This window comes from Melanerpes formicivorus, unplaced genomic scaffold (genome assembly GCF_026170545.1).
Source record: "Melanerpes formicivorus ecotype bairdi unplaced genomic scaffold, bMelFor1.0.p_v2 SCAF_4, whole genome shotgun sequence".
Lineage (NCBI taxonomy): Eukaryota > Metazoa > Chordata > Aves > Piciformes > Picidae > Melanerpes > Melanerpes formicivorus.
In genome coordinates this window covers 23,176,690-23,202,838 of record NW_027142356.1, presented here as the reverse complement: position 1 = coordinate 23,202,838, position 26,149 = coordinate 23,176,690, and the positions used below count along the sequence as shown (strand labels likewise).

General features: G+C 39.4%; 1 protein-coding gene across 4 annotated transcripts in view; it reads right to left on the bottom strand.

Moving 5' to 3' along the window:
• The window catches only part of FBXW7 (F-box and WD repeat domain containing 7), a 181,735-nt gene that overhangs the window by 4,483 nt on the left and 151,103 nt on the right, over positions 1-26,149 (bottom strand). For all 4 annotated transcript variants that reach the window (XM_068137287.1, XM_068137286.1, XM_068137289.1 and 1 more), the window contains 7 exons: positions 23,603-23,744; positions 15,704-15,838; positions 11,401-11,524; positions 9,507-9,643; positions 7,776-7,889; positions 4,475-4,656; positions 3,161-3,386 (listed from right to left, as the gene is read on the bottom strand). In XM_068137287.1, the coding sequence (XP_067993388.1) occupies positions 3,161-3,386; positions 4,475-4,656; positions 7,776-7,889; positions 9,507-9,643; positions 11,401-11,524; positions 15,704-15,838; positions 23,603-23,744 (1,060 nt within the window). The remainder of the gene's footprint in view (positions 1-3,160; positions 3,387-4,474; positions 4,657-7,775; positions 7,890-9,506; positions 9,644-11,400; positions 11,525-15,703; positions 15,839-23,602; positions 23,745-26,149) is intronic.

Below are 26,149 nucleotides of genomic sequence, written 5' to 3'. Positions count from 1 at the left end.
TGCTCAGTGGGAAGGAAACTCCAAGTCAGACCAGCTATTTAACTTTTTTTTTTCTGCTTCAGTCCTCAGCCATCTGAGTGTAGGCTCACAGTGCTAACACCAGTGACAACTGAGTACAAGCTTTTGCTAGAACGGGGGAAAAAAACCTACATAAGGCAAGTTGTTTTAAGACAATTTCAGAGACATCTGCTGCTATCTTTGAGAACCCGTGGAAGACAGACAAGTTTCAGATGGCAAATACAATTCCTTTCCTTACTGACGGAGATGATGAGCAATGGGGAATTACAGATCAGTCAGCCTGACTTCAATTTTCAGAAGAAACTAACAAATAATCAATCTTGGCTGTAAACTCTTAGCAATGCAGTAAGTAGCCTAACTTCAATTTTCAGAAGGATCTAACAAATAATCAATCTGGCTGTAAACCCTTAGCAGTGCAGTAAATAGTAGCAAACATAGATTTGTGGGAAAATTATCTTAACCAGTATGATTTTTTTTCTGCAACAGAGCAAAAAGCCATGTGAAGCAGCAGATGTCTTGATGGCATTTTCACGAAGAGAGAGGCAAATTTGAGGCAGAGCTACTGTCCCACTCAGATCTCTGTTCACAGCATTATTATAAATATTAGAGTTCCGGGAGGGCTTTGGCATTTAGTATTTTCGTTAGGATTTGGATGATATTTGAAATGGTAGAACTGACCCAAAGCAAAGAGTGTGAAAGTCAAAAAAAAAAAAAAAAAAAAGAAAGAAAGGGGAAAAAAAAAAAGTAGTGGAGATTTGAGCTTGGCAGGGAACGAATGAAGGTGTAGCTGCAGCCTGGGAGAATGAAGGCTGAGCAGGAGTCTTTGTCCACATGGACAAGTAGTGTTGGATTGCCTTAGATGTAACAGAGTGGTATCTAATAATGGCAAAGAAAGAACCTAATTAAGAGCACTCAAATATCTGAGACTGATGCTGCTTATAAAACCTGCAGAAAACTAACTTCTTACATCTCTGCAGTCACACATGGTTGAGCATGGCACCTAGGTTCACAATAACATAGAGTGACTGGCACAGACAAACTGCTGATCTGCTGTATGCCTCACATTTCTGGTGAAGATACACTGAAAAACACACTCTGGTATCTGAACTAGGGGTATGCTGCGTAAGGCACATGAACCAACTTCTCATTTCTAATAAGCACTTGCTAAGACTTTGACTGGAATGCTACATCCTGTTTTGGTCACCCTGCTTTCAAAAGAGGATGTGAACTACCTTAAGTTCAGATAAAAGGATGAGGAATGCTAAGTAGCCCAGCAGATGATTTGGGTGGAAACACTGCAGAATGTTTTTCTTTCCTAAACAGAATAAACCAGACTGATGTAACAAATTTTGAATTCTTTCCCCCTTTTCTGAAAGTTAATTGTATTCCATGTCCAGAAGGTATTCAGAAAGAGAGCTTTAAGGCTGGGTATTCAAGACAAACTTTAATCCAATACTGCTATAGTCAAACAGACAGTGGTTTGGATCAGTGATTGAGCTGTTACCCATGAACTCTGAAACGTGTGGATTACTTGAAAGGCAGCTAAGAAAGAACAAGAAAACACAACATGGTCAGCAGTCTGAAACTGCTGCGTAAGTATCTCTGGAAAATGTTTGGGTGTCTACCAACAGGGAAATACTGAGGTATAACAGAACCTGCCATGGAGCTGGCTCAAAGATGACAGGGTGGGTATTCAGATGGATTATTCTATTTATGGGAGTTCTGCTGTTTGGGGCAATTTTAAAGAGTCTTTTTGCCTTAAAACTGTTAAGCAGCATTCTGCCCCCAGGAATGTGTTTCAGAATGCCAAGTTCCTTTTGCAGGGTGTAAATAGTATTGGTGTGTAACACAACCAAATTATTTGATCTGTTATTACAACAGTGTCAGAACAAGACATGACTATTCGTGTGCCAAAACAAGAGTCACCAGTGAAGACAAGGCAGAGTAACTCCTGCTGTTCCCAACTGCCCTGGATGGAATATTTTTAAGAGGTAGGCAGGTAAGGTAGTACAGCATTTTTAACATGCTGCTCCTCTAGACAATACTTCTCAGCATACGAATGGAAGAGAAGAGATGGAGATTTTGGATAAACATTACTACCTATTTTGGAAAAGAAAACCCATTTGGTGTTTTGTTCCTATTTAATCTATTAAGGTGAGATACACTTAATGAAAAATGTCTCTAGCAATGAGCTTCACTCTCTGAGCCACAAGCCAGAGCAGTTACATGCCAAATGCAATTTCCCGACTTTGAACTGTCTTTGTTAATTTTTTTTTCAAGTCCTGCCAGACTGTGGTGAGAACAGGCACAAGCATGAAATTAATTCCTTTTGCCTTTCAATGCCTGGAAGTGATGCTTTGACTTTATGAATGAACAAGATGATCTTTGGGGTTAGTAAAGGTTAAGAAGGGTCTACATGAGGTCTACATGTATCTTTGCCAGCATAGTTCTGCTGAGCAGTCCATGAGGCTGGCAGGCAACAGAGCCATGCCACAGTGCAGTGCCATGTGCTAACAACGTGCCTCTGCTAACAAAGCCTCTCGGTTGTAGATCTGGCCTCTACTCAGAGAAAATGAAGTAGAAGGCTGGAGATTTGTGTAGGAACACAAAATTTTAGGTTCAGTCTTACTGTGGATTACAGTTTGGAACTCGAAGACGGGACTACAGAATGAGGGTAAACGGATCTGCATAAATCAGAGCATTAGTCCAGTGGACTTTTGGGGACATTTTAAATTCCTATATCAAGTGATTTATTTAAAACAGTGATTTTAGAATTTCTTTGGGCAAGCAAAAACAGAGCTCCAAAATACATGCAAGATTAAAAAACTCCCAAACACCCACCAAGCAGCCCAGCAAAACCCACATAAATACTTAACTTGCTGGTATAGAGAGTTGGGCTTTATTGTACTGGGTGCTTAAAAAAACCCCAAAGCTCTTCTAATAAAATCTCAGGTTTCTAAATTAAGACATATATAACTAGTGTAACAAAAGGAGAGAGGAAACTATCAATCACAGATGCCTCTATACTCTTGTGACCTGAGTTGTTCTGGAGTAGGTACCCACAATTTAATAAACAAGGTGAAATAATCTGAGTTTAAATGTTACTTAAGGAAACTAAAGCAGCAGATGAAAAACCACATACCTGTAATGAGTAGACTCTGTTAGTATGCCCTTGCAGTGTGTGCAGACAGGTCTCTGTCTCTGGATCCCACACTTTGACCATAAAATCATATGCACCACTTACAACCCTTCTGCCATCATACTGAACGCACCGAACTGCAGCTACGTGGCCCATCAGAACGTGTAAGCACTGGCCCGTCTCTATGTCCCAAACTCTCAGTGTAGCATCTCGAGACCCACTGACCACTCTGGAGGAACAAGAAAACCCCTCCTGTACTTAGCATTGGACATAAAAGTATTAAAACAATTAGACTTGGGTATAAATCAGTTATGAGTTTTAATTTGGGACATTAGATCATATCAGATATTAGTCCACTAGCCACCAGAGGTCTGCTTTGGCATGACATTTATTACGATTGCTGATGACTCCAGTGGTTTTTGTTCCTTGCACTCATCTCCTCAGGACCTATTTGATATAAATACCAACCAGTGTGTAAGGAGGGCACTTCATTCCTAAACACCAATATGAAGCCATGAGAAATCGTGTGGACTGTTGTATCTATCTCAGAAAGCCTCTGCTTATGCTGAGCTTCAGCCAGTGCTATGAGTGTTCCCTTTCAATGACTAATAACAATTAAAGAAGATCTTTAGGAGTTTTACTTTTAGTAAAGTAACAGTTGTTCTCCTTGATTTTTTCAGCTTATACTGTTAAAAATAATTTAGGTAAGCACTGAAATGAGAAGTAATTATATCTATAGAATCGTTAAGAAAAAAGAATCATTATTCTTCAAAGAAAAAAAAAAGAAAAAAAGGGAAAAAAAGGAAAAATAAAGGAAAAGAAATGTAACACCAGGCACTTTGTTTACAGCTCCATACTTGGTCAAGTAAGAGCTTTCCAAGGTTCACTGACTCAAGGCATGGTTTATCAAGCCAGAAATGATGTTAAAATTTAAATAATATACTGCAGTAATGATTCTGAAAAAGTCACTTTGTAAAATGAGAAGAAGTTTGTAACACTGACAAAAAGGAAAAATTATTCAGTGTGGGAGACTGGAATTAGCTTTGAAAGGACGTAGAATGTGACTTCACAAAGTACACGACTCAATTTTCTGCTCTTTAATTAGTACCCTTATGCTTTTGCTTCCATTAATCATCTCCTTTGCACTGATTTATGTAGTTTAGTTTGAATGCTTTGCCTGGTTTGTATTTCACTCCATGTTGGATGAGGTATCTAAGTTTAACAAGCACCTGGTGTGAACACAAGTGCAAAGGCTAAACCAAGCAGGAGTGTAACTGACAAGGCAAACTGCAGCTATAGCTCTGGACAAAGCCTTACCTTTTCTCATGGAGATGCATGCAGCGCACGGTGGAGGTGTGTCCGTACAAGGTGTGTATGCATTCTCCAGTCTCAGCGTTCCAGACTTTCAGCGTTCGGTCTGTAGAGCCACTGATGATGATATTGTCCCTCATCTGTGATGACCAGACTCCGCCCGTGTGCCCAACCAGGGTTCTCAAACACTGAAATAAAATATTTCCCTTAGTTACCCTTTTCCCAGAGTTGAATGGAAACTCAAGAAAAAGGAATTTAGGAGGTAACAGGAGTCTCACAGAAGGAGCCAGAAGACCCCTGGAGACTATTTTGTGATGGAACACGAAATTCCCACCGTTCATAATGTTCATCAAATTCCTCTCTCCATCACTGGTACTTCAACTACAAAGAATTTTCCCTATAAATCTTCCCCCTAATAAACTAAGCTAAACTGTCTTTCCAGATTTCTCAATACAGGGTGTGTTTTTCAGCCTTGAGTAATTTTTTCCCTGGCATTTTTCTGAGTCACTGCAGGTTTTCCAACAGCAGCTTGAAGTGTAAGTGTTAAAACTGCAGAAAGCATTCACTCAGTAGTTTTACCACCAATCTATAAACCATAAACTCCTTTTGTATCGTTTGTTTATCCAAGAAACATTGCATTCTGAAAGCCAGAGCTATGGCATCAATACTGCAAAATCATGTTTCAAGCCTTTTTCAGACTTCCCTGTTGCCCAGGAGAGACCCCCGCAACACACAAGCACAGCCTGCCTTCTTTGATCCCAAATACATGGCAAGATTTCTCACTCTGCAGAGACAGTGTTTGCTCACACCCACTTCTATATAACCTCCATGGCTCTGGAACAATGACCTTTCTCCTTCTCTCAGCCTGTATTCTTTACAAGTACCAACTATATGTGCTTTCTCACCAGGCAGCAATAAGTGCTAATTAGCACAGACAAGAAGAGATCCTTGCAAGACCCCTCTAGAAAGACACTCCATGAAGATTCTGCATTTACATTAGCAACATGATCTCTATAATTACCCACTTTCTAACCCATTTAAATACGTGCCATGTTGATTTTTGCAATGCTCTATTTTCTTCAATTGTGCCATGGGGATACAGCCTTGCAGTGCACACAGCCATCTATTTCTGCTCTAGTATTTTTATCAGTCAAACCTGTAACTGCACGAGGAAAGAGGTCAAGACAGTCTGATGATCTCCTTTTCTGTAATCTAATGCTAAGTGGCATTAATTGCCATGGCCTGCCTTTAACTGTTAGTTGACTCCTCTTCATGTAGTCCAATATTTTTTATCTGAGATAATGTATCCTAATTACCTTGTCTTTCAGTACACTCCATTTAAATACTGACACATTTCAGCTTTCTGACTACCCTTTGGATTTTCTCCTTGTGCTCACAGCTTTTGAAAAAACACCATTTTTACCCCACAGATTACTTTTAGAAAAAGATCATCAAATACAGGTTGCCTGGATCAAGTGTGGTGAGAAAACCCAGAACTTTGTTATTTAACGTCCCTGTGAGTTTCAGCTGAAATGTTCTGTTAATCACTGCATGCTGCATTTCCACCACATAGTTCTCCACTTTTTTCTGCATCAGCGATAGTATACTAATTTCTGTTAATATCCTGTTCTTTCTAACACCCTTGAAAAAGCCTTGCTTTTTTGCTGCACACAGAGTTCCTGTTCTCAAAGATGTTTTCACTAGCCTTCCGCAATTCCTGGCTCCTAGCTTAATTCACTGCTATCAAATCCATCTTTTTCAGTCCGTAGCTGTTACACTGTTACAGTTCCTGTTATTTTTTAAAAAAGTTCAACTGATTTGCTCATATTTTAAGAGCTCATCCTTCTAAAGCAGTAAGAACGCAGAATCCTTATTTTGGGCTTTACATCTGTCAAGGGAATTATTTAGTCGCGTTGATTTGCACAAACCAAGCTTTAGGGTTTTTTATGTTATTAATTCTTCGGCATCGGTAAGCATGAGGGCTCCTCCAGCATTACTCCATCTTTTATAGGCAGTTTCTGACTCTCTTAAAGGGTTAGGGTAAGGAGTCGCACTAGGATTTGTAATTACTTTCAAAAAACTACTCAACAGGAATTGTTAAGTAGCGCTACCGTGATCAGTTTTATATATTTAAAGGAACATATTGCTTTTGAGAGGGTGGCATCTACAAAGGAACTATTTTTCACTTGAGTTTAGGCTGCCCTTTTCAATTAAAAAATGTAAATTTCAATATGGGCTCCTTCATTAGACAGTTTGTTGTCAGGAAGCCAACAGAGGCAGGGTGAGGCTGCCTATTGCTTTTAATTTTATTCTTCCTCACAGTAGTATTTAGAATCCCGCTGAGGATCTTCTAGGCATGCAAATACAAATGCTTAACACATTCAGCTTCAACATTATAAAGCGGCTACCTTTTACATCTTAAACACGTTATCCTCAATAGCTGTCCTGTTGTTCATGGAACTATTACCATTAAAACAGCTTAAAGCTAAGTATATATAGCACTCGTCTAGAAGGAAAAAGCACTGTTTCCCCGAGGCCTTTTCTATATCCTTGGAGTGCGGTCAGTCAGTCACTTTACAACAAAAACTCTGTGTGTTGGATAGCTGTGATGTTCTAACAGGAGTGAAATGTTCAGTACTGTCTTTTTGACTGCACATATTGTTTTGGTTCTCTAAACCAGAATCAGATTATAGAAGCTTATTAAATTCCTGCCTGTGCTGGATCTAATTTAATAGGAAATATTTAAACCTAAAGCAAAGGAGTTTTTTTGTTGTTTGTTTCAGGTGGGGTTTTTTTTGGATGGTTCAGGATTATAGTAGAGCTTAGAAAGAAAAACAAACTCAGTATTTGAAATTAGAGCCAGTAAAATTAGCATCCCATTTCAATAACTTGAAAACAACAGAAAGAATGCTAGAAGGCAAGTGAGAAAAGGAGAGTCAGAGGGGTAAAAGCAGGCTAAACAACGAAGCTTTCAGGGAAATAAAGTAACATATCTATCCAAATTCTTTAGAAACCAAGTCACAAACGACTCCACAAGAAAAGAGAATCACCAAGAGAAAAGGGATATATGCCAAAGGTAACATGAGCAGCATTGCAATTTCACATCAAGGTGACTTTTTGCGACTAGACTAGTGTTTTGTGTAGAAAAAGATGACCCAGATGTTCACCAGCACTTTTTCCAATTCCTGCACCAGACAGCACTGAAGACCACCCCGCAGTGTGGCCTGATGGCACAGCAGTATTTTGCCATACCAATGCTCCACCTGTAGCTTACTTCTGAAGGAATTCAGCAAAATAACCAGCTTACCTTGCCTGTGACTGCTGACCACACTTTCAGCGTGTTGTCATCAGAGCCACTCACTATTCGGTTCCCACAGAACTGAAGGCATGTGATCACGTGGTCATCATGGCCTTTGAGCACCTGATGATAAAGAACATAAAAATGTACAGTCACAATTTAATGCAGGAGATTAGAGAGAAACAGGAGAAACAAAGTGGTCTTCTGATTCATAAATTAGAAAATGCTAGGGTTGCTTCAATAATAACAAGGCCCCTTAATCCCATGTGTCAAGTCTAATTTACCGCCAGCTGGGACCAAAGGTGGTATTTTCCTTCTTCCATGGAGTGATAGTGTGCTGCTTAGCAAGCACACTACAGTTACTGCAAGCCTCCAAAATGCACCAGGAACAATCACTAATAAAAGTAGGCTGAATTAATTGCTGGACATTGCTCAATTCCTCTGCAGTTATTCCATCTCCTTATTTTTCCACTGAGTTACTCCTAACTTCAAGAGTTCTTTCAATCTGGAGTCAGAAAGATGAGGTTGTATTTGCTGCATATTTGTATTTTGATGGTCAAGAATGACTACATCTTTTTTTCCCCCCTTACTGGGCAAGCAGCACCAAAGTCAAAATCTAGAAAACGGTTAACTCGGTGAAATACAAACAAAAGCAGTAATTTGTGCTGGAAGCGTGAGTTGGAATGTTGCTTTATAGAGGTGGGAATCTGCAATGCTTCATTTGGGAAAAACTGCAATTCAGTATGTTTTACTGCAGTACAGAAAGAAGTCCTCACACACAGGGATAAGGAATTTTTTATTTAAGACATCTGACCACTTTTCAAGATGCTCATTGAAATGAAATGGGCATTTGGATAGTGCCCCAGGCTGTAATTTTAATAATAATGCCAGGATAACTTGATGTGGCGTAGCAAGGCAAGAAATACAGCGCCACTGCCAGAGATGTACGTAAGTCATGGCCAAATAAACAGTGGGATACAGCCATAGGTTTTCCATGGGAATTTTTTTGTTCTTGTTCTTATTATTCTGTTACACAGTAATCAAAAGAATAGGCAAATTGCCTTAAAGCATTAAAAGGCTAAGAATATGGGTTTTTCTTCATGCTTCTGACTGCTTCTTCACTACAGGGTTTGATTAGACAGCTGCTATTTTGTTTTGCCGAGGGTTTGAAGTATTGCTTCATATCTTCATATTGGAAAAGATGTAAAGATAATACATCTATTCTTTTAAATAAGAAAATTCTTTCATGAAAACACCTCAACACACAATGAAGCTACTGTCTTGGGCTGCTCAATTTAGGGAAAAAAAATGTACAAAAATAAAGCATTAAATCATTACTGAATAGTTGTGGAGCATTTTCATGGTGCAACATGGCCCAGCTCCACCAATACTCCTGTAGTTATATACATTAGGTATGTGTCTGCATGCTTAACTTAAACCTGAGTACTTCAAATCAAGCTGCCGAGATTCTCTGTCTCAAAGAGACTGACATATTTATAGCTATTCCAAAATTGTACAGAAATTTTTAGAACAGCAGTGAAAGATTTCTGGTGCATGAAGAATCAAGCTTTGATTTACTAACATGGTGTTCAGAAACTAATTTAAACACAGAGTAAGATAAAATACAAAATATTTTTTCCCTCTACCAATACGTTGCATTTTTGTGCATGGCAGAAACAAACAACACCTGAGTAGCTCCTGTTTTGTTCATGGCACTATGCACATAGCTGAGTAACTCACCTTAGGCGATTTAAGTTCTCCTCGCCGCCAGTTGGTATCAATCCTGTGCTGTCTGATGTAGGCGCTTTTCCATGGGCTGTGTATAAAGCCTGGTTTGATTACTTTCCTCCTCTTGATATGTAATGGTTCATCAATCCCTACAATGAAATTTTAAAATTGGGGGAAAGGGAAAGGTGAGGCCACCCTGAAGAAAACAACTTCTCTCCCTCCCAAACCTTTACAGTGATCTCTGACATTAAATACTGCATTGACCTAAGAATCTCCTACATGCCAATGTTCGCACTGTGTCAGGCTCTAAGTTTATCATTTGATGCTGCCAACCTACTCGCTTGGTTTCAGATCCGCCCCTTTTGTGGTTTTCCCCAACAAACTCCGTAACTCCTCCTGCTCTCATTTTCAAATCCTTCAAGAAGTAAACCTCACAGTCTGTGGTCTTCTTCTCTGGTCACTCATCTTTCATTACCTTTAAATTCACTGTGACTCTTGATATTAGTTAACTTGCAATTCTTTCCTTGATTTGAAAGGCTGCATGCAGTCTTTTGGGACTGTCCTCTCCTGGCTGCAGCTGAAGTATAGCTATGCCTTTTCTGAACTGACCCTTAAGCAGCAGTGCTTTGTTTTAGCCCTGCTACTGTGGGCAGCTCTTTTTTTTTTTAACAATTCTCTTACCCATCTCTCTTTTCTATGCAGCTCCTCACTCCACTGCATCTCATTACTAGCAGGAATCTTGTCTCTTGCCAGTATGTGGATTTCACTCTTCAGCTTTTAGTCCTTTCACTCGTGTCTCTATCTGCAAGTCTTGAATTAATTAATTGCTCCATATTGCTGACCCCTCACTAGGTCTAACCAGTCTACAATACTGTTTTGTTTGCCTGTGCCCTCCTGCCCGGCTGAATTTATTTTTACTTCTGTTTGCAAATGTAGGCTCACTCCCCTCTCAAATGCCTTTTTTCTCACTCTGTCCTCTTAGGCACTTTTCATTGACATTTGTAAAAGAATTGTTAGAGAAGATTCAAGAAGTTAAGACACCTGGCTTCCATTGCAAAAGAAAACTAATCTAAGCAGGTGCCTCAAGAGACTTCCAACTACATTAACATTGGTATGTTTTCTAAAGCCTTTGCATTGACCTCTCACAAGCTCTTGTCCCCATACTCAAAGGCACTCTCGTGTTTGCATCCAAGAGGGATTATTGCTGTGAGATGATACGTGTGCCCTGCCCCCTAGAACAGGCTCCATGTTCATGTAATTCTCCTTAAAAATGTAAGTGTACATTTTTCGTGTCCTCAAATACGTGCTTACTTTCTAGAGCCATTCTTTCCCACTCACATTGCTGCTGAACCACCATGTCTTCCTGATTTACTGCAAGTGACATACATGTGGCATACAGACTGCATACCTCTCTCCAGGCAGTCAAGTTAGCAGCTTCTGCCCCTACCATATGCCCTTTCTCTGTTAATTTTTCCTATCTATGACATGAAATTTCAGCATCCCTTCTACCCAACCACTGAAAAAGCTTTTCCTCCTTCTTATTCACCAACCACTAGACTGTGCTCCTGCCATTTTTACATCTCAGCTTTTATGTGCTTTGGTTGTATTTTGAGTAAAAGTAGTCCTCAGGAAAAGCAAAAATCACTACTTTAAAAACATACACCTAGTATACTTTATAAATAGGATGTTCAAACTTAACTCTAGGTTCATTTCTAGCGCTCTATGGATTACTTCTGCTTTCTACTTTCAAGAGAGATCCAGACCATGTAGCTCAAAGCATCACTAGCAGTAAATTTGAAGTCACACGAATTGCCTTTGTAAAACTTTAAGCTTATTATGTAAATGAACTGTACTTTTTATGACAGCCACATTTTGTCCATTACATCCATCCTTTGCTCAGCCTTACCCTCCTCTTTGCATTTCTCTCTCCAGAGGAGATTATCTTCAGCCAGAATTCTCCAGTAACGACATGTCTGGGCTGCCTGCAGAAGGTCCCTGGGTTCCAGGAATGACAGCACATACAGTGCCAGCTATAAAAAACACAAAAAGAAAGTGTTTTTGCTGCATTGCCTCTGAATGGAAAAGTGAAGTAGCTCCCAAGTATCATCACACATCAGGAGCTGAAATCCAGGAAATTGAAACAGTAAATTATTAAACCACCTCAGAAACTTAACAGTTTACTCCAGTGGGCACATGGAAGTATAACAATCATCTTGAGTTTAACTATATCCATTCAGATCACATCAGAAATTACTCTGCTCTTTGCAAGAAAGTAAGTAGGTTCCAGATGAAATCACTGCTGTACTTTTTTAAGATGTAATCCATGTTACTTTGAATCATTAGCAGAATTATTACTAAGATAATTCTGTCTATGCTACTATAGCTAACAAGCACACCAAAGTTATTTTGAGCATTTAACTACAATGCTTGCATGTGAGCACAAGGAAAAGAATGCTGTGATGCTGTCAAGCCTAAATATGACATAAGTAAATGCTACATGCACTTGAGTCCAGAAGTGCCCTGCAGCCCTGGGGAATGCAGCAAACATATTGTCCACCTTCTGATGAGAATGCAAATTCCTAAGAGATGCGATGGGGAGTTCTATGGACTGGGATGCAGGATGAAATCAGGTAACATCAATACTGTACATGTAAAGTTACCAAAAACATATGGGAAATCCCAGTGAGCACTGGAAGACAAACAGAAGATGAGCTTTACATGTGACAAAGTTAAAGCTTGTGAGAATTCAGACCTCATTTGATTGAGCTAAGCCATAAAATGACCATGATAACCCCCCCAAAATTATCTTAAATGGGAACAGAAGCATCTGAAAGGCAACTCAAAATACATGGCCACCTTTAAGGGCACGCTGGCCAAGTACAGATTCTTCCACTTGACAGCAACAATGCATCTCCCCGGTCAGGGACAACAGAAATACAAGATGCGGTGAAGTCCCTTCCATGGCCAAAAACTCTGAAGAAGGAACAATATGGATAAAAAGTAATGCAAAGAACTACTTACATGCTGAAATGGTGGATGCAAAAGTTGTTAGGCAAATGATATCCACTTGTGCATCTGCCCGATGCATCTTTTTACGTCTAGATTTTTTTTACATTTAGTTTTCAGCTGAAGTTTTGCTGTATATAAATAGAATCTGCCCTTCAATGCAGCACACACTGGAATTCAGTAAGAAATAGGCTGATGGCCTCAGCAGATTTTTTGACCTTATTATATGAGAAATGTTTATTTTCAGCAATTTAGACCAGCCAGTGACCAAGCAGGAAATAAAAATTCAGTATATTAGAACTGTTTGTTTTGACTACACACATACCACCCACCCCTCTTATTTGCAAGTCATCACCTGCAGCTTGTATTGAGCATGTAGGATTCCACATTTGGGAGACCTGTGTCTTGAGCTATGCATTAGATTCCATATGCACCCTAGGCCATAAAGCTGAGGAATCTTCCTTCCGTCCTTACTGAGGAAGTCAGCATTTAGGAGCTGGTCTAAGAGACTCTCTATTGTAAGAGAAACAACAGGGCCCATCCTTTTAGACTTCCTGGAATGTAAAATTATTTAAGAAGTGCTGTTTCCTAACGTAGATCAGGTGGTCCTGCACGTGGCAAGAACCAAAGGCGAGAGAGATCCTGTCTGGTTTTGCTGGATATTCAGCAGAGTTTGTTTAAATATCACTCAGCTGTACGGATATGGGCGCTTGCAAAGATGGTGTTCATTAAAACTGCTGGCTAACTGATGCTGAATCGGGTTACATGTGGGTGACATTTATTTTGGACTATATTTATCTAAATAGTCATCAAGAGTCAACACACCCCACAGTTGACTTTAAGATTAGCAGTGCTTGAAAGATGACATCCCTTTGTCTCAGCTCATGGATCTAGTTATAAGAAAACCCCAGGTAGCAAAGATGTGACCTTTGACTTGTGTATTCAGGACTACCCTCTGCTGTAGTGTCACTAATACCCACTAAGAAGCAGTCTCTTGCCGTTTTCTTCACTTACACAGTGGCAACAAAATTTCTGTGGCTGATCTCAGCAAAACTCCTTTTGTTTCTAGACTTGGTTTTCAAAAACAAGTAATTTCAGTAATTATTTAAGTCTCAGCAAGAAAACAGGAGTATTCATTTCAGATTAATTGTTGGACTTCACATTTTCTTATGCAGAAAGCAAACATTTTCTTGGTTATTCAGCTATCAGGTTAGTGTCTTTGCATTGCTGAAAACATTTCTGAAGAAAAACACTCCAGTCCAAATCATCCTCTTGATCTGGTTAGGTAACAAAATCATAGTGCTGGATCCAACAGCGCTTTAGATAACCACAGATGTTAATACACAGTGACAACTCACGAGAGCGTGTTTTCACAGGATGCTGGCTTAGGGAAGCCTGTTTACAGAATTACTGACCCTAACAACTTGTTCTTGCCCCAACAGCTCAGTTCATCACCCCCTGCTGCAGCCAGCATAAGTAGAGGAGATGATGGAGTTAGCTCAATGGGTTTTTTTTGTTTAACTACATTAATGTTGGTGATAGGACTGAGGATGCTAAAATTGCTGAAGCCAGATTCACTGATGATGCCAGCCTGTCCAGGGAGCTAAGCATTTGACAATATTCTGGTTTGAAGAAAAACCAGTAAAGATAGAAAAATGGAAAGTAGTTGACAATGGAGTCAAGAAGTTGATGACAATGGAGTCTTTTCTGTGAAGGAACTGCTAAAACAGCAGTAGTAACATGATCACTATTTATAGCATAACTACACCACTGGTTGTACTTGAATTAGTTTTGCCCGTAAATCAGGTGAAGACAACTGATCTGTGAGTTATTGATTCTGTTTTAGATGTCCAAACTTAGTAGATGCAGAAGTGGCAAAGTACCTTCTGTTTTCTCAAAATACAAAGCCTTGCTGCTTTCCATTGCCTCTGAACTAAGGCTGCTTAGGGCTTCTCAAGAAATGTGATCACCATGCAAAAGTCTTAATAAACTCTTCTCCTCCCTAATTGTCTTTTCCATTTCTTGAGAAGGTTGCAACAGAAGTGCTTCTGTAAATACTAATCTTATGTCCTATGTAATGAGCTTCCAACCCTTACAAATGTTAACCAGCCAGGGGAGGCTGTGACACTTCCTGACTCATGAAGATGATAGTCTATAAAAGGAAAGGAGGGTCTTGTACATTCGAGTATTCAAAAATAGGATACACATCAGGGAAAAATGTCACAAAACAGAGACACGGAACAGTCTTCAGGCACTAAGACCATGTTAAACACAGCAACCAAATACTAGCACCAGAATCTCTTTTAAGAACTTGCTTTGTAATGTGTTAATAACTGAAGACTTACGAAGGCTTCAGCCCCAACCCAACACGAGGCAGATCTGGCAAGAGAAAATGGACTTCCCATGCCAAATAACAGAACAATTTCCAAATCCCCCAAATCTATCAAGGTCAGAAGTAGCATTGCAAATCATCATATTCATTTAGTAACTGTAGCAAACTGGGTCTATAATCTTTCATATATGCCATCATGTTCTAGTTGCAAGCACACCAAGAACTCCTCTTCTATGGACAGCATTTAGGAACACATGATGGAAAGCACACACGCTGTAATCCAAATCTTCGTTTCTCCTTAACATGACACAACATGATCTGATTTGTAGTCAATGACTCACTGTAAGACATCTGCTTAAGTAGGGTTTGTGTTTATCCTTAGTGAGAAGTGCTTTTTATGGATTTTTTTTTTCAGTAGGGATTGTAGGGTTCAAAATAAATTCAAAATTAATATTCACAAAACCCACCACCACTTAAAGTGTTAAACAAAAATGCTTGTACTTACAGAATAATGTGCAGAAAGGTCTGGCAGCCAGAGGAAATTTTTGTGTGTGCATGCCCTAATAGAACTAGTTCTCTCAAAAAACTGCACAATCAGCCCAATTAAGACACAGAGATATTTTTAAAGCTACAGGGATTTTGTTTAAAGGAGTTGTTGGTATTTCCAGGTACCCAAATGCCCATCAGGAGGAGATAAGGTATGTGGAGCTGAAATTACAGTAGCCATGTTATGGCAGTGTGCCAAATTGTGGACCTCTAGCATCAGTTTACATCATTATGCTGGCAAACTAAATGCCAGCATTAGCATGGAGGTTTTAAAAGGTGGCAGCTAAGGCACTGTGTATCCCAGTATTAACGTTCTACTTCTCACCTCTTTTGGGAGCAAGGAAATGAAGTCTCTTTGAAACTGGGGCTCTATCACTTGCATCATGTGTTTTACTTGTGTTGGTTCACAACTATCAATGAGTTCATCTAAAGCAAGTAATTTCTCTGGTCCACTCCAGCTCTGCAAGAAAAAGAAAGAAACAGTAAGCTTAGCTTAACCCACTAGTTTGGGTTATAGTACTAAGTGCCGTTGCTCTGCCAATAAGGCAACTTAAGTTTCCTTCTCAAGCTATATACAAGCATATAAAGAGTGTATAAAAAGCCAGCAGGATAAATGCTCATGTTAATTACACAAAAATGAGAAGTTAATCAACTAAAAATATTCAAAATTACTACATTGATTCATAAGCTAAGAAAGGATTTGTTATACACACACACAGATTAGCAATTAAATAGATAACAATATTTAATAATAATAATAAAATTAATTAAGCTTCTTTTGCAGCTGATGAAATCTATATACACGTTACTGACAATGAAGGGGGTGCAACAGAACATGCTGCCTCTCTATCTTTCTCCATTGTGCATTCAAGTGAGACGGTAACTTCCAACCTTTATGTCTTATCTGGTACACCAACAACGTTAAAATTAAATAAAAGGAACCAAAGAAAGTTTCTCTAAAAGTAGATTAGCTTGCTGCCTGCTTATTACTATGGTATGTCCCTAAGCGACAACGCTGTGATTTCTGAATCCTGGCTAGAAACCAATGTATATTCTGTAAGTATCAATTTACACTTGAATAAACAGGGAATTTTGACTGGCAATGTTCTTATCTCACGTTTTTACTAATGGGCACCATAAAATTTGAAGATTTTAATAAGGTTCTCATCTGAGAGCACAGCAGATTAGCAGCATCATTTGCAGAAAAAATTAGTAACAATATAATACCCATTTGAAAAGCACATCTTAAACTCATCTATGCTCATCAAAGTTTTGATTGGTTATGTGAAAGCAATTTAAAGAAACAAATAATTTTTACAGGAAAAAAACAACAGCCCCTGCTAGCTGATTTAGCATCAGAACTAGAGCACAAATAAAGCCTTATAGAAAATGAGACATCCCAGTTTTTGAGAGCAGATTCACATTCATGTTCTTGAATGTTTTTTAGAGTGACACTTACAAGCAAACTAGCGCACACAAAGGATATTTCATTTATGGTAAGGGGCTAACTGAAAGGAAAAAAAGGCAAGATACCTTGCAACTGAGAGTTCTGTATTAATCTGCATTGTATCTCAGGGCCTTTATTACTCCTGCTCTAAATTTCTGTTCTCTGGATTTGACTGACAATTAACACTGGTTTCCATAACAGGACAGTGTTCATAGGTTGTGAAGTTTCTGCAGACCAGTGAGGCAAGTGAGGAAGAAGGAGGAATTTTTCAAAGTGAACACAAAGCACACGAATCCCCCACTTCACCTGATGTAGAAAGATATTCATGTTACATCAATTCTCCCTAATTAAAATGTCAAAATACTTAGAATGTCAATAAAGGTATCCTTTACCCACATGATGACCCACCTGACTTTCTGGTGACCCCATTTCATCAGGGCAGTGAAAGCAGCCTCAAGCTGCCTTAATTACGATGTGAGGACCTGTTGGGAGAGTTGTGAGAAAGCCAGCAGTGTGCAGCAGCTTGTTCAGCCCAGTTACATGCTCTTTCTCTACAGTAAATACTGGACAGCCGACTCTAACAGAGGAGGGGAAAGGAAAGGAAGTTCCTAAGACCTGAACCTTTCCGTACAATTGGCAACTGGTAAGATGGTCTAAGATGACAAGAAAATATTCCCCATTCATATATGTGTACGTGGATTGTCACCATAGAAGATGAGGGTTCCCATGTCTCATAACCAATACCTCAAAATACTGAAAAGAAGCAAGAATATCTCAGCATAAATTGCAGCAGTTCTGCTATGAATTAAATTTATTCTAAATTTCTTTCAATAGAAGCATTTGCAACACAGAGCAGTTCTCCATAAATCATGAAATGAAGAACTGTCTATCTCACCAACTTTCCAACCGTGGTTTGTTTCATTAACCCAGAGCTTAGCTGGTATTAGGTACAAACACTTGCAATCTTTAATCTCATCTGTCAGCTGTAGTTGAATTTAGGAGAATTAGGAAAAGGGAAAGTAATACCTATGCTGCTTCTTTGTAATATAAATTTCCAAGGTCAGTCTATCCTTAATTTGTAAGCAGCTGCATTAGACCAACTCAACCTGAAGAGCATTGTTTTTTTCTGTGGTAAACATTGCTAGCAGTTATGAACACATTACTGATTAATAAATTCACTGTACACTATCTTACTATGTAACTCTTAAGCATTTTTGTTCTTAAAATACAATACTCATCTGAACTGAAAAGGCAAAAGATTCAAAAATGATAAAGAAATGCTAATGAACAAAAGCAGCACCCTCTCATCTGTCCATTCATCATTAGGGGATGGCTACAGGCAGCTTCCTAAGGCTCTTTTTGAGCTATTGGCTGCTACAAAATGTTTTCTCGAGGACATTGTCCCCTCAGTCTTTTACTTAAGCAAACAAACCTCCAGCTACAGTCTGTAAGGGGTCTCAGAGGGAAATGTCTGGCATGAAAAAATGGGATGAAACCTTGCCAGATGAACACAACTGTTTGCATTAATGAAGGCAAGACTAGTAAATTACTGTTTCAGAGCCTCATGGCTTGATTTGTTTGCACAAGTCTGAGAGTAAAAAAAAGGCTTGCATAAGTGAAGAGAGTAAGAAAAAGTTTATGGTTTTGATGGCAAACAACAGTGAAAGCAAAGGTGTTCCAAACACTTTTCAAAGTTGCAAACCTTGTATATGACCAGAGACTTCAGAGTTGGGGCTGTTCAGTCTGCAGAAGAGAAGGCTCCGAGGTGACCTAATTGTCGCCTTCCAGTATCTGAAGGGGGCCTACAGGAAGGCTGGGGAAGGACTTCTCAGGATCTCAGATAGTGATAGGACTAGGGGGAATGGAATGAAGCTGGAGGTGGGGAGATTCAGGCTGGATGTGAAGAGGAGGTTCTTCACCATGAGAGTGGTGAAACCCTGGAATGGGTTGTCCAGGGAGGTGGTCGAGGCCCCGTCCCTGGAGGTGTTTAAGAGCAGGCTGGATGAGGCTCTGTCCAGCCTGATATAGTGTGGGGTGTCCCTGCCCATGGCAGGGGGGTTGGAACTAGATGATCCTTGTGGCCCCTTCCAACCCTGAATGATACTATGATACCTTGGATTTACAGAATACAGAATTAACCAGGTTGGAAAAGACCTTTAAGATGGAGTCCAACCTATCACCCAACACCATCTAATCAGCTAAACCATGGCACTAAGTGCCTCATCCAGTCTCTTTTTAAACACTTCCAGTGATGGTGACTCCACCACTTCGCTGGGCAGTCTATTCCAATGGCCAATCATACTTTCTGGGAAGAATTTCTTCCTAATATCCAGCCTAAACCTCCCCTGGTGCAGCTTGAGACTGTGTCCTCTCGTTCTGACACAGGTGATTCCCTTTCAAATGAACTTTAACATGCATTTGTTTGGTTTTCCTTGTCTTCAAAACTTGAGTTGCATTTTAATGAAAATTAAAGCTTTTATGATAGGCAAGGGTTACCCTAAAAAACCGAACTTCAACATTCTTTCACATACCTTTGGAAAGCCAGAAATACAGCTCTTTGACAAACATTCCCCCCCTTCCCTTCCACATCCTCAGGGATGTGTTGATTGCCAGCTAAGGCTTTATGTCTGGCTCATACCACTTCCTCAGTAATGCAGATGCTGCATCCATGGCACTACCTACCCGAAAACTATCCCTCCTTGTTCCCCTTTGCTATGTGCACTCAAATGCTGGTTTAGTGCTCTCTGTTTCAGGCATGCAAACCAGCTTTACAATCAATAGAAATGACATCTTGGATGCGTCTACAGCTTCTACCTCATGCCTCCTGTCTGACCTGCCACCTATCAATTTTCACTTGTTTCTACACCTCTGCTCTTCCATGACCTCTGCTTTTCTATTGCACAGCTCTCATCTGCTAGCTTCAATCTGTACATTTACAGTTTGTAGCAATTATATCCTTTTTCTATTACAGGTATATTTAGGACTCCTATTTTAAAGGGTTTAATTTCAGGGTGCTGTTCTCTGCTAGAGAGTTCTGTTAATGGAGGTCTGTCATTACAGAGATCTGCACTAAAGGCTTCTGAAACCTACTTCTGTCTGACTCTTAGATCAGTTACTGAAAACCCTGCCATCCTCCACCTCAAAGGTATCTCAGTCTGGATAAAAATAGCACAGAAGCAAATCCACTGAAATAAACACTGTCTACATCAGCAAGTAGTTTTTTACAAGAGATGGGGTTTGGAAGTAGCTGGTGCTCTAGCTCCCCCATTAACCCATCTCTAAGACCTAATCTGGTGCTCTAGGCTGAACATCTGCACCGCAACTAATGCAAACCTGTTGAGAGGAACAGTGACTCCTTCAGACCTTTATGTCACCACTAGAGGCTGAACAATGTAACTTCTGAGAGGAGTACAGTTTGTATGTATCAAAACTGCACTGAGATCCAAACCAATAGGAAATAAGCGTGGATGACATCTACTTGTAAGTCTGCACTATTACTCTGAAACAAACTTGCATCCACAAAGCCAAAAGAGGTACACAGCTCTAGTGCCAATCTCTCCTACTCTGTGCATAGGGGTTGTATGGAAACACCAAACCCATGACCCAGAACAGAAAATGCTGCTGGTTATGATACAATCTTTACCCCTTACTTCATGTAAAAGGTGGACTACTTGGTCACACATCTATGCATTCATGAGTATCTCTGGAAGAGTAAGAAATGGAGAATGGCAAGTAATTTGATTTATTAAAGAGCAAGAACCTGACTCTTGCCAACCAGAAACAGCAAAAGCCGTTTTGGGCACTATCTTAACTGCTGAGAAAAACATTACTTCCCATTTCAGGTACAAAACAGCATTTACTAGTTATTCAAAGTGACTGCCTATACTTAAAGTGTATGGAAGAACAATTCAACACCAATATTCCAAGAAAATGCAAATTTTGAATCACATTACTTAAAACTCAACACTCTAAGTATGTAAAGTAGGATGAATGAAGAGACAGAGAACTTAATTTTTAAAGCTGTACCATTTCTGACTGAACTTAATACGCAGCTGACCTTTTCCTTCCTTACGGCAAGCAATTTGGTCACTTAAAAATATACTCAGCTTGTCATGTAAAAGTCTTGTAAAGATACATGTGGGCACTGAGTTTTAAAAGAATCTTACAGTGGGATATGAAAAAGACCTGAAGCTGAGATCCACTGCAAAAAAATCCCCAAACAGGCCTTTAAGAAATTAAATGGTTTCAACCTATTATGCTTTTCTATTTGTCTTTGCAGAATAACCTTTCACTGAAATCAATATAGATCTTAATTTTAGAAAGGAAAACACAACTACACGTCCAATTATTTCTCCTTTCTGCATTAGTTTTTTTGTCATGGTCAAAATAAAAAGTGTAGATTAGTTATAAAATCCAACAGCAAAAGTAATACGTAAAAATCAATTGAAAAACCCCAAACCAACCAACCAACCAACCCTGAAAAGGCCATCTTCAGTTTTCTACATATCTGAACAGTAGCCTTGCTTTTCAGTTGAAAAGATAACATAGGAGAATGAGTGAAGGCAAATTTACAGGTGATAGACCTCAAAATAAATTGCGTATCACTCGCTCCTGCAAGCATCTGTACCAAAAGAGAGTTCCACACTGAAACAGCACATTTGTCCAGCTAATGCTCTCCTGGAAATCTATCTTTAAAATTAATGTGAAGTATATTTGGATATGAAATAAGACAGTTGTATTAAGCAGGCTTAGCAGGCATACAGTATATAAAGAAGAAAGCTCTCTCATTTGCTTCTGTACAGGAGAAACTTTGTACTACAAGAATGATGCTGCATGTGCCATTTAATTCTGCCCTTTGGGCACAGCTAGCTTCCCTTACTGAAGCAAAAGAACATGCATTTATCACTTGACTGTTTAACACTCACCCCTTTCATAAAACTCACGTGGAAAATAAGCACACAGAAAATGAGATGACTTGGCATTAGCCAAGGAGATGTAACACTGAGATACAGCTATCTGACTTTGAAAGCTTTTGATTCTAAAATAAGGGACTCCTTTTAGTGAATACAATAAAACCTAGCAGTGACAGAAGTGATCAGTAAGTGCTACTTGGTGATCTCCAGTTTTGAGGGTGTTCTCTCTCTCTCAAGAGTATGGACCAGCATTTAGGTATTCAGCATTAGTACTTAGGCAACTAAGTATTCTGAGAAGTCAGAAGTATCTATTTATTAAATCATGTCTTCTACATTATTAATCCCAAAAACCCTAAAATAATAACAACAGGCAAAATGTCCACGTGCTTACACTTCTTTTCTTTCTTCTGACCAAACAAATGATAGCATCACTTTTACTGTCAAGCATGTTTGCACTACTCTCTCAAACAATACAGCCTTTCACTACCTTTTGAACTATGTAACTACTGATACCTGGCAATCTAGCTAACAAAATAGCTTTTGCTAGTACAAAGGTTTTAGTACCACAAAATGTTAAAATACAATGTAGTATTCCATTATCATATATACAAAGTACCACTCAAATAGGATTCTTATGGCTTTAAGACAGATTTCTTTGAAGAGTCTCACAAAACAGATACACCATAATAATTAAATGTGAATATTTTTAAGAAACTGAAGGATGTGTACAAGAACATCTTAATTCCAAATTTCCACTGTTTTAAGCATATTATACATGTGTGAAAATAAAGAGGGAAGAAATTCTACATTATTATTTTAATGTTCAGAATTGACAGTGATTGAGATCAGAGGTATTACGTGGCAGCACGAGTCAAGCCAAAAGCATGTTTCTGCCTGTAATGCAGTATGCTCACTACCCTGTCTACAATATTGCTTTGCTACCTTTGTCTGTTATGGCAACTGAAACGGTGGCTGTATTAGCTACTACTTTTGAAAATGCCTTTAGATGTAGCAGTTTATTAAACAAGACAGGAAAGCATGATACTGTCATTTTTCAAATTAATGACTAGGACTCACCCCTGCTTCTAAAACGTACAGATCAAAACTGTATAGTAAAGAGATCTCAATGGTACAGATGATGGAACGGGAGCAGAGGCCTGCTCCAAAAGGTGGTTGCATTAATGTATGCAAAATTAGTTTAGGTATTACCAAACTGGTATCCGTGCAAATTTCACTTTTGACCTGTGCAAGTGGTCCAGAGCACTGTCCTTCACACCTTTGGTTTTGTCAAATGAAGTTTCAGGCAGTGCTGAAGGCTGTTGGAAAGATACAGAAAACCCTTCTCTCCCCTCCCTTCATCTACCAGATGACACTGTGTTCAGTGTACAAATAGCAGTAACATTGAGTTTCCTTTTAATCTATTTTTGCTAAACTTTCCTTTCTATTCTAAGAAGACAGCAAGTTTAAGTCAAATTTAGTGCTATATCTGCACTGAAGCAAACCACGCACTAATGCTTACTAGTCTCCAAGTGAAAATGTCTCAAGTTAGCTTGAGGCTGTGGAGGTAGCCATTACATGTCGGTAGGACACTGCAGAAATGTGAAAGCATCAAGCAAGAAGGGTTATTTTATTACAACACCAGAGAAAGCAGTTATTTTTCTGTGAATTTCTGCAGCAACTAGCTGAAATCAGGAACAACTATTCCTTAAAGCCGATGCCCATTTGTTTTTGCAACACTAAACAAAGTCAGTGACAGAGACATGCCGGGCTGTATATGGAGGACTGCCTCTACTGATGTACCCTTTGACTAAATCACAAGGGTAAGAGGATTCAGATGTTTAGCTTTCTAAGCAGCACAAGTTACCTGAAACATTTTCAGCCATTCCTGAAGGCCTGTCGGTGGTTGCACAGATGTAATGCGGCGACGTTGCTGTCCCTGGCCATTGGCTGCCCTCAGGTCCCCAAAAGTAGTTGGCGTGGCAGAGCATGGCACCAGCCCTGTAGTACTATGATACAAATAAAAAGCAATGGTCACATACAAAACTTTTAGGGAAAAGGCAGAATTTGATAACAGAACAACAACAACAACAGCCTAGCACAGAATCTGTAACTATGACTCAAACTCTTTAACTTGCTGCAAAAGCAATAGCATGAAAAATTGTTCTGCTGGTCACTCAAGCTGTCTTGCTTTCATGAATCTGCCCATTTCTACCACTGTAGTACTAATTCTCCAGCTAGGGATCATCTTTCAAGGCTGAAAAATTACTCCTCCACTAATTGGCTAGCAGGTTGTCTATAAAGACGCAGGTTTATATATTCCTTTCCTTGCCAAAGTATTTCCTTTCTTTATGGGCTGTACTTATGCCTTCTGACTGGTGATGCAGAAAGCCAGAGCTCTGAGTCCCACCTATATGTGAAATGTGCTAGTCCAGCTTCACTGCCAAACAGGGGGGAAAAAAAGTGTCTATTTTTAGCTCTTTAATATATTTTGTTGACAAAGAGCTAGTAGTATCAAGCAGTTCTAGTGGCTTAGCAGTTTGGAGTAGGGCTTCGAAATCCTCTGTACAGTCTTTTAAAGTTTGCATGTTGATGGTGTGACAGGAATTAAAGGGGAGAGTGAGGTGAAGAGGGGAAAGGAGCCAAAGGTGCTCTCTGAATTGCAGTTTGATTTTTTTCACTCTGACATGTTAAAAACCAGCTCATTCATATGGGATGGAGCTTTTAAAAGAGCTGGGATTAAGCTGCTATTGTAGGAGTCTAAAGAAATACAGCTGACTGGGTTTTCTCTCTTTTTTTTATTTTCCACATAATGTAAAGTACTTCGTTCACAGAATATCAAAGTTGTATCCCCTAGCAGGAAATTTGGAACTCCAGTAGCGTTTGCACAAGCATGAAAAATTTAAATACAGTGTGGGACTCAAAAAAAAAAAATCCCTTTGCTTTTGTGTACAATAAATCCAGCTTTTTAGCAGGTATGAGCTTCATGGTGCCACTGGCTTTACAGTGGTTACAGGAATAGCTTCAAGTGAAGCAAAGCAAGTTTATTTTAATATTTATCTCATCACAGTCTACAAATACTTCACTCTAAGATTCCACATTCTGAAGGACAATCATAGCATGTCCTAACATTTACCCAAACTGGTACAGAACACTGAAGACTGGTTTGAACTGGCCTATTTTCAAGTGTTCATTTTGCTGAGTAGTAACAGAAAGAGAAGCTGATATAAAAACACGGTTTCACAGATGAAAGACCCTCTTAATGACATTTGTTTACAGGCTTTACCTGCTGTATGCAAAGACTCATTGGGCCTGTCAGTTTTAGAGTGCCTGATCCTAGGGCAAATGGAAACAAGCCGGCACAAGAACTGCACCATTTGCCTAAACGTTATTTAAATAATGTATAATCAAGCAGTGAACAAGAGAGGATCAGATGTCATTTAAGGTTGTTTTTATGCCAATAATGACTCAAAAACCCAAGCAACATCAACTGAAATGATTTTTTTAATAAAATCTGGTTTTACAGCTTATTCTCATCACTTGTGCAAAGATCTAGCAGGTGGCCTATCATTTAAGGTCCAAAATAAGGCTCTTAAAATTGGCTTATATTGGATCTGAGCAGCACATAGCCTTGAGCTTGCCCCAGTAGAACTGTTTCACTTTAATTTCTGCTGCTGCAAACTGGTTCTCAGCCAAAAACAGTTATTCAAAATAGGATCTAAAAGCTTCTTTCCTTTGACTTAAGATTAAACCACAAGATTTTTGCTTGTGCTTTATTTTTCCTGCATGTTTTCATTCCCCTGAAACAGCCACTGAGGTTTCTGTGGAAGCTGGACACTTCCAGTGGTTCCTCTGAATTGGACAGACACATATGGGGGAAAAAAAAAGAGAAGAGTGTTTTCTTTGTGGCTGAACTGCTCACTCTTACAGGAATGCAGAGAGAAGTGTGTCACTCAAAGAACTGATGGCCAGCCAGAGTGTTCTTCCATTAGACTGATTCAGAAATCTGGAGATGCTACCAACTTCAGACTAGAGGGGAGTGTGGAAACTGCAACACGTGATTCTCAGCAAGGAAGACATCACTTCTTTTTCTCTACTGCAGTGTTTACGCATCAGAAAAGCAACCCTGGAAGTTGTTGCCCCACACTGTCCTAACTTTTCACTCATCGCCCGATAAACCTCTTAAAGGTAGAGAAATAATATATACATTGCTTCTGAAACATCCATCAATGACTGAACAGTATGACAGTGTTCAGAAGAAATAACATCTCAAGACAATTTTGGGAGGCAAACACAATGCTTGTGGGAGGCCTGATTCTTGTTATAGGTTAAAAACGTGAAATGATGTAAATTCACACAGTATGGGAAGCAGTGTGTCACCCAAGCACAACTGCAATGGCAACTATCCAGTAAG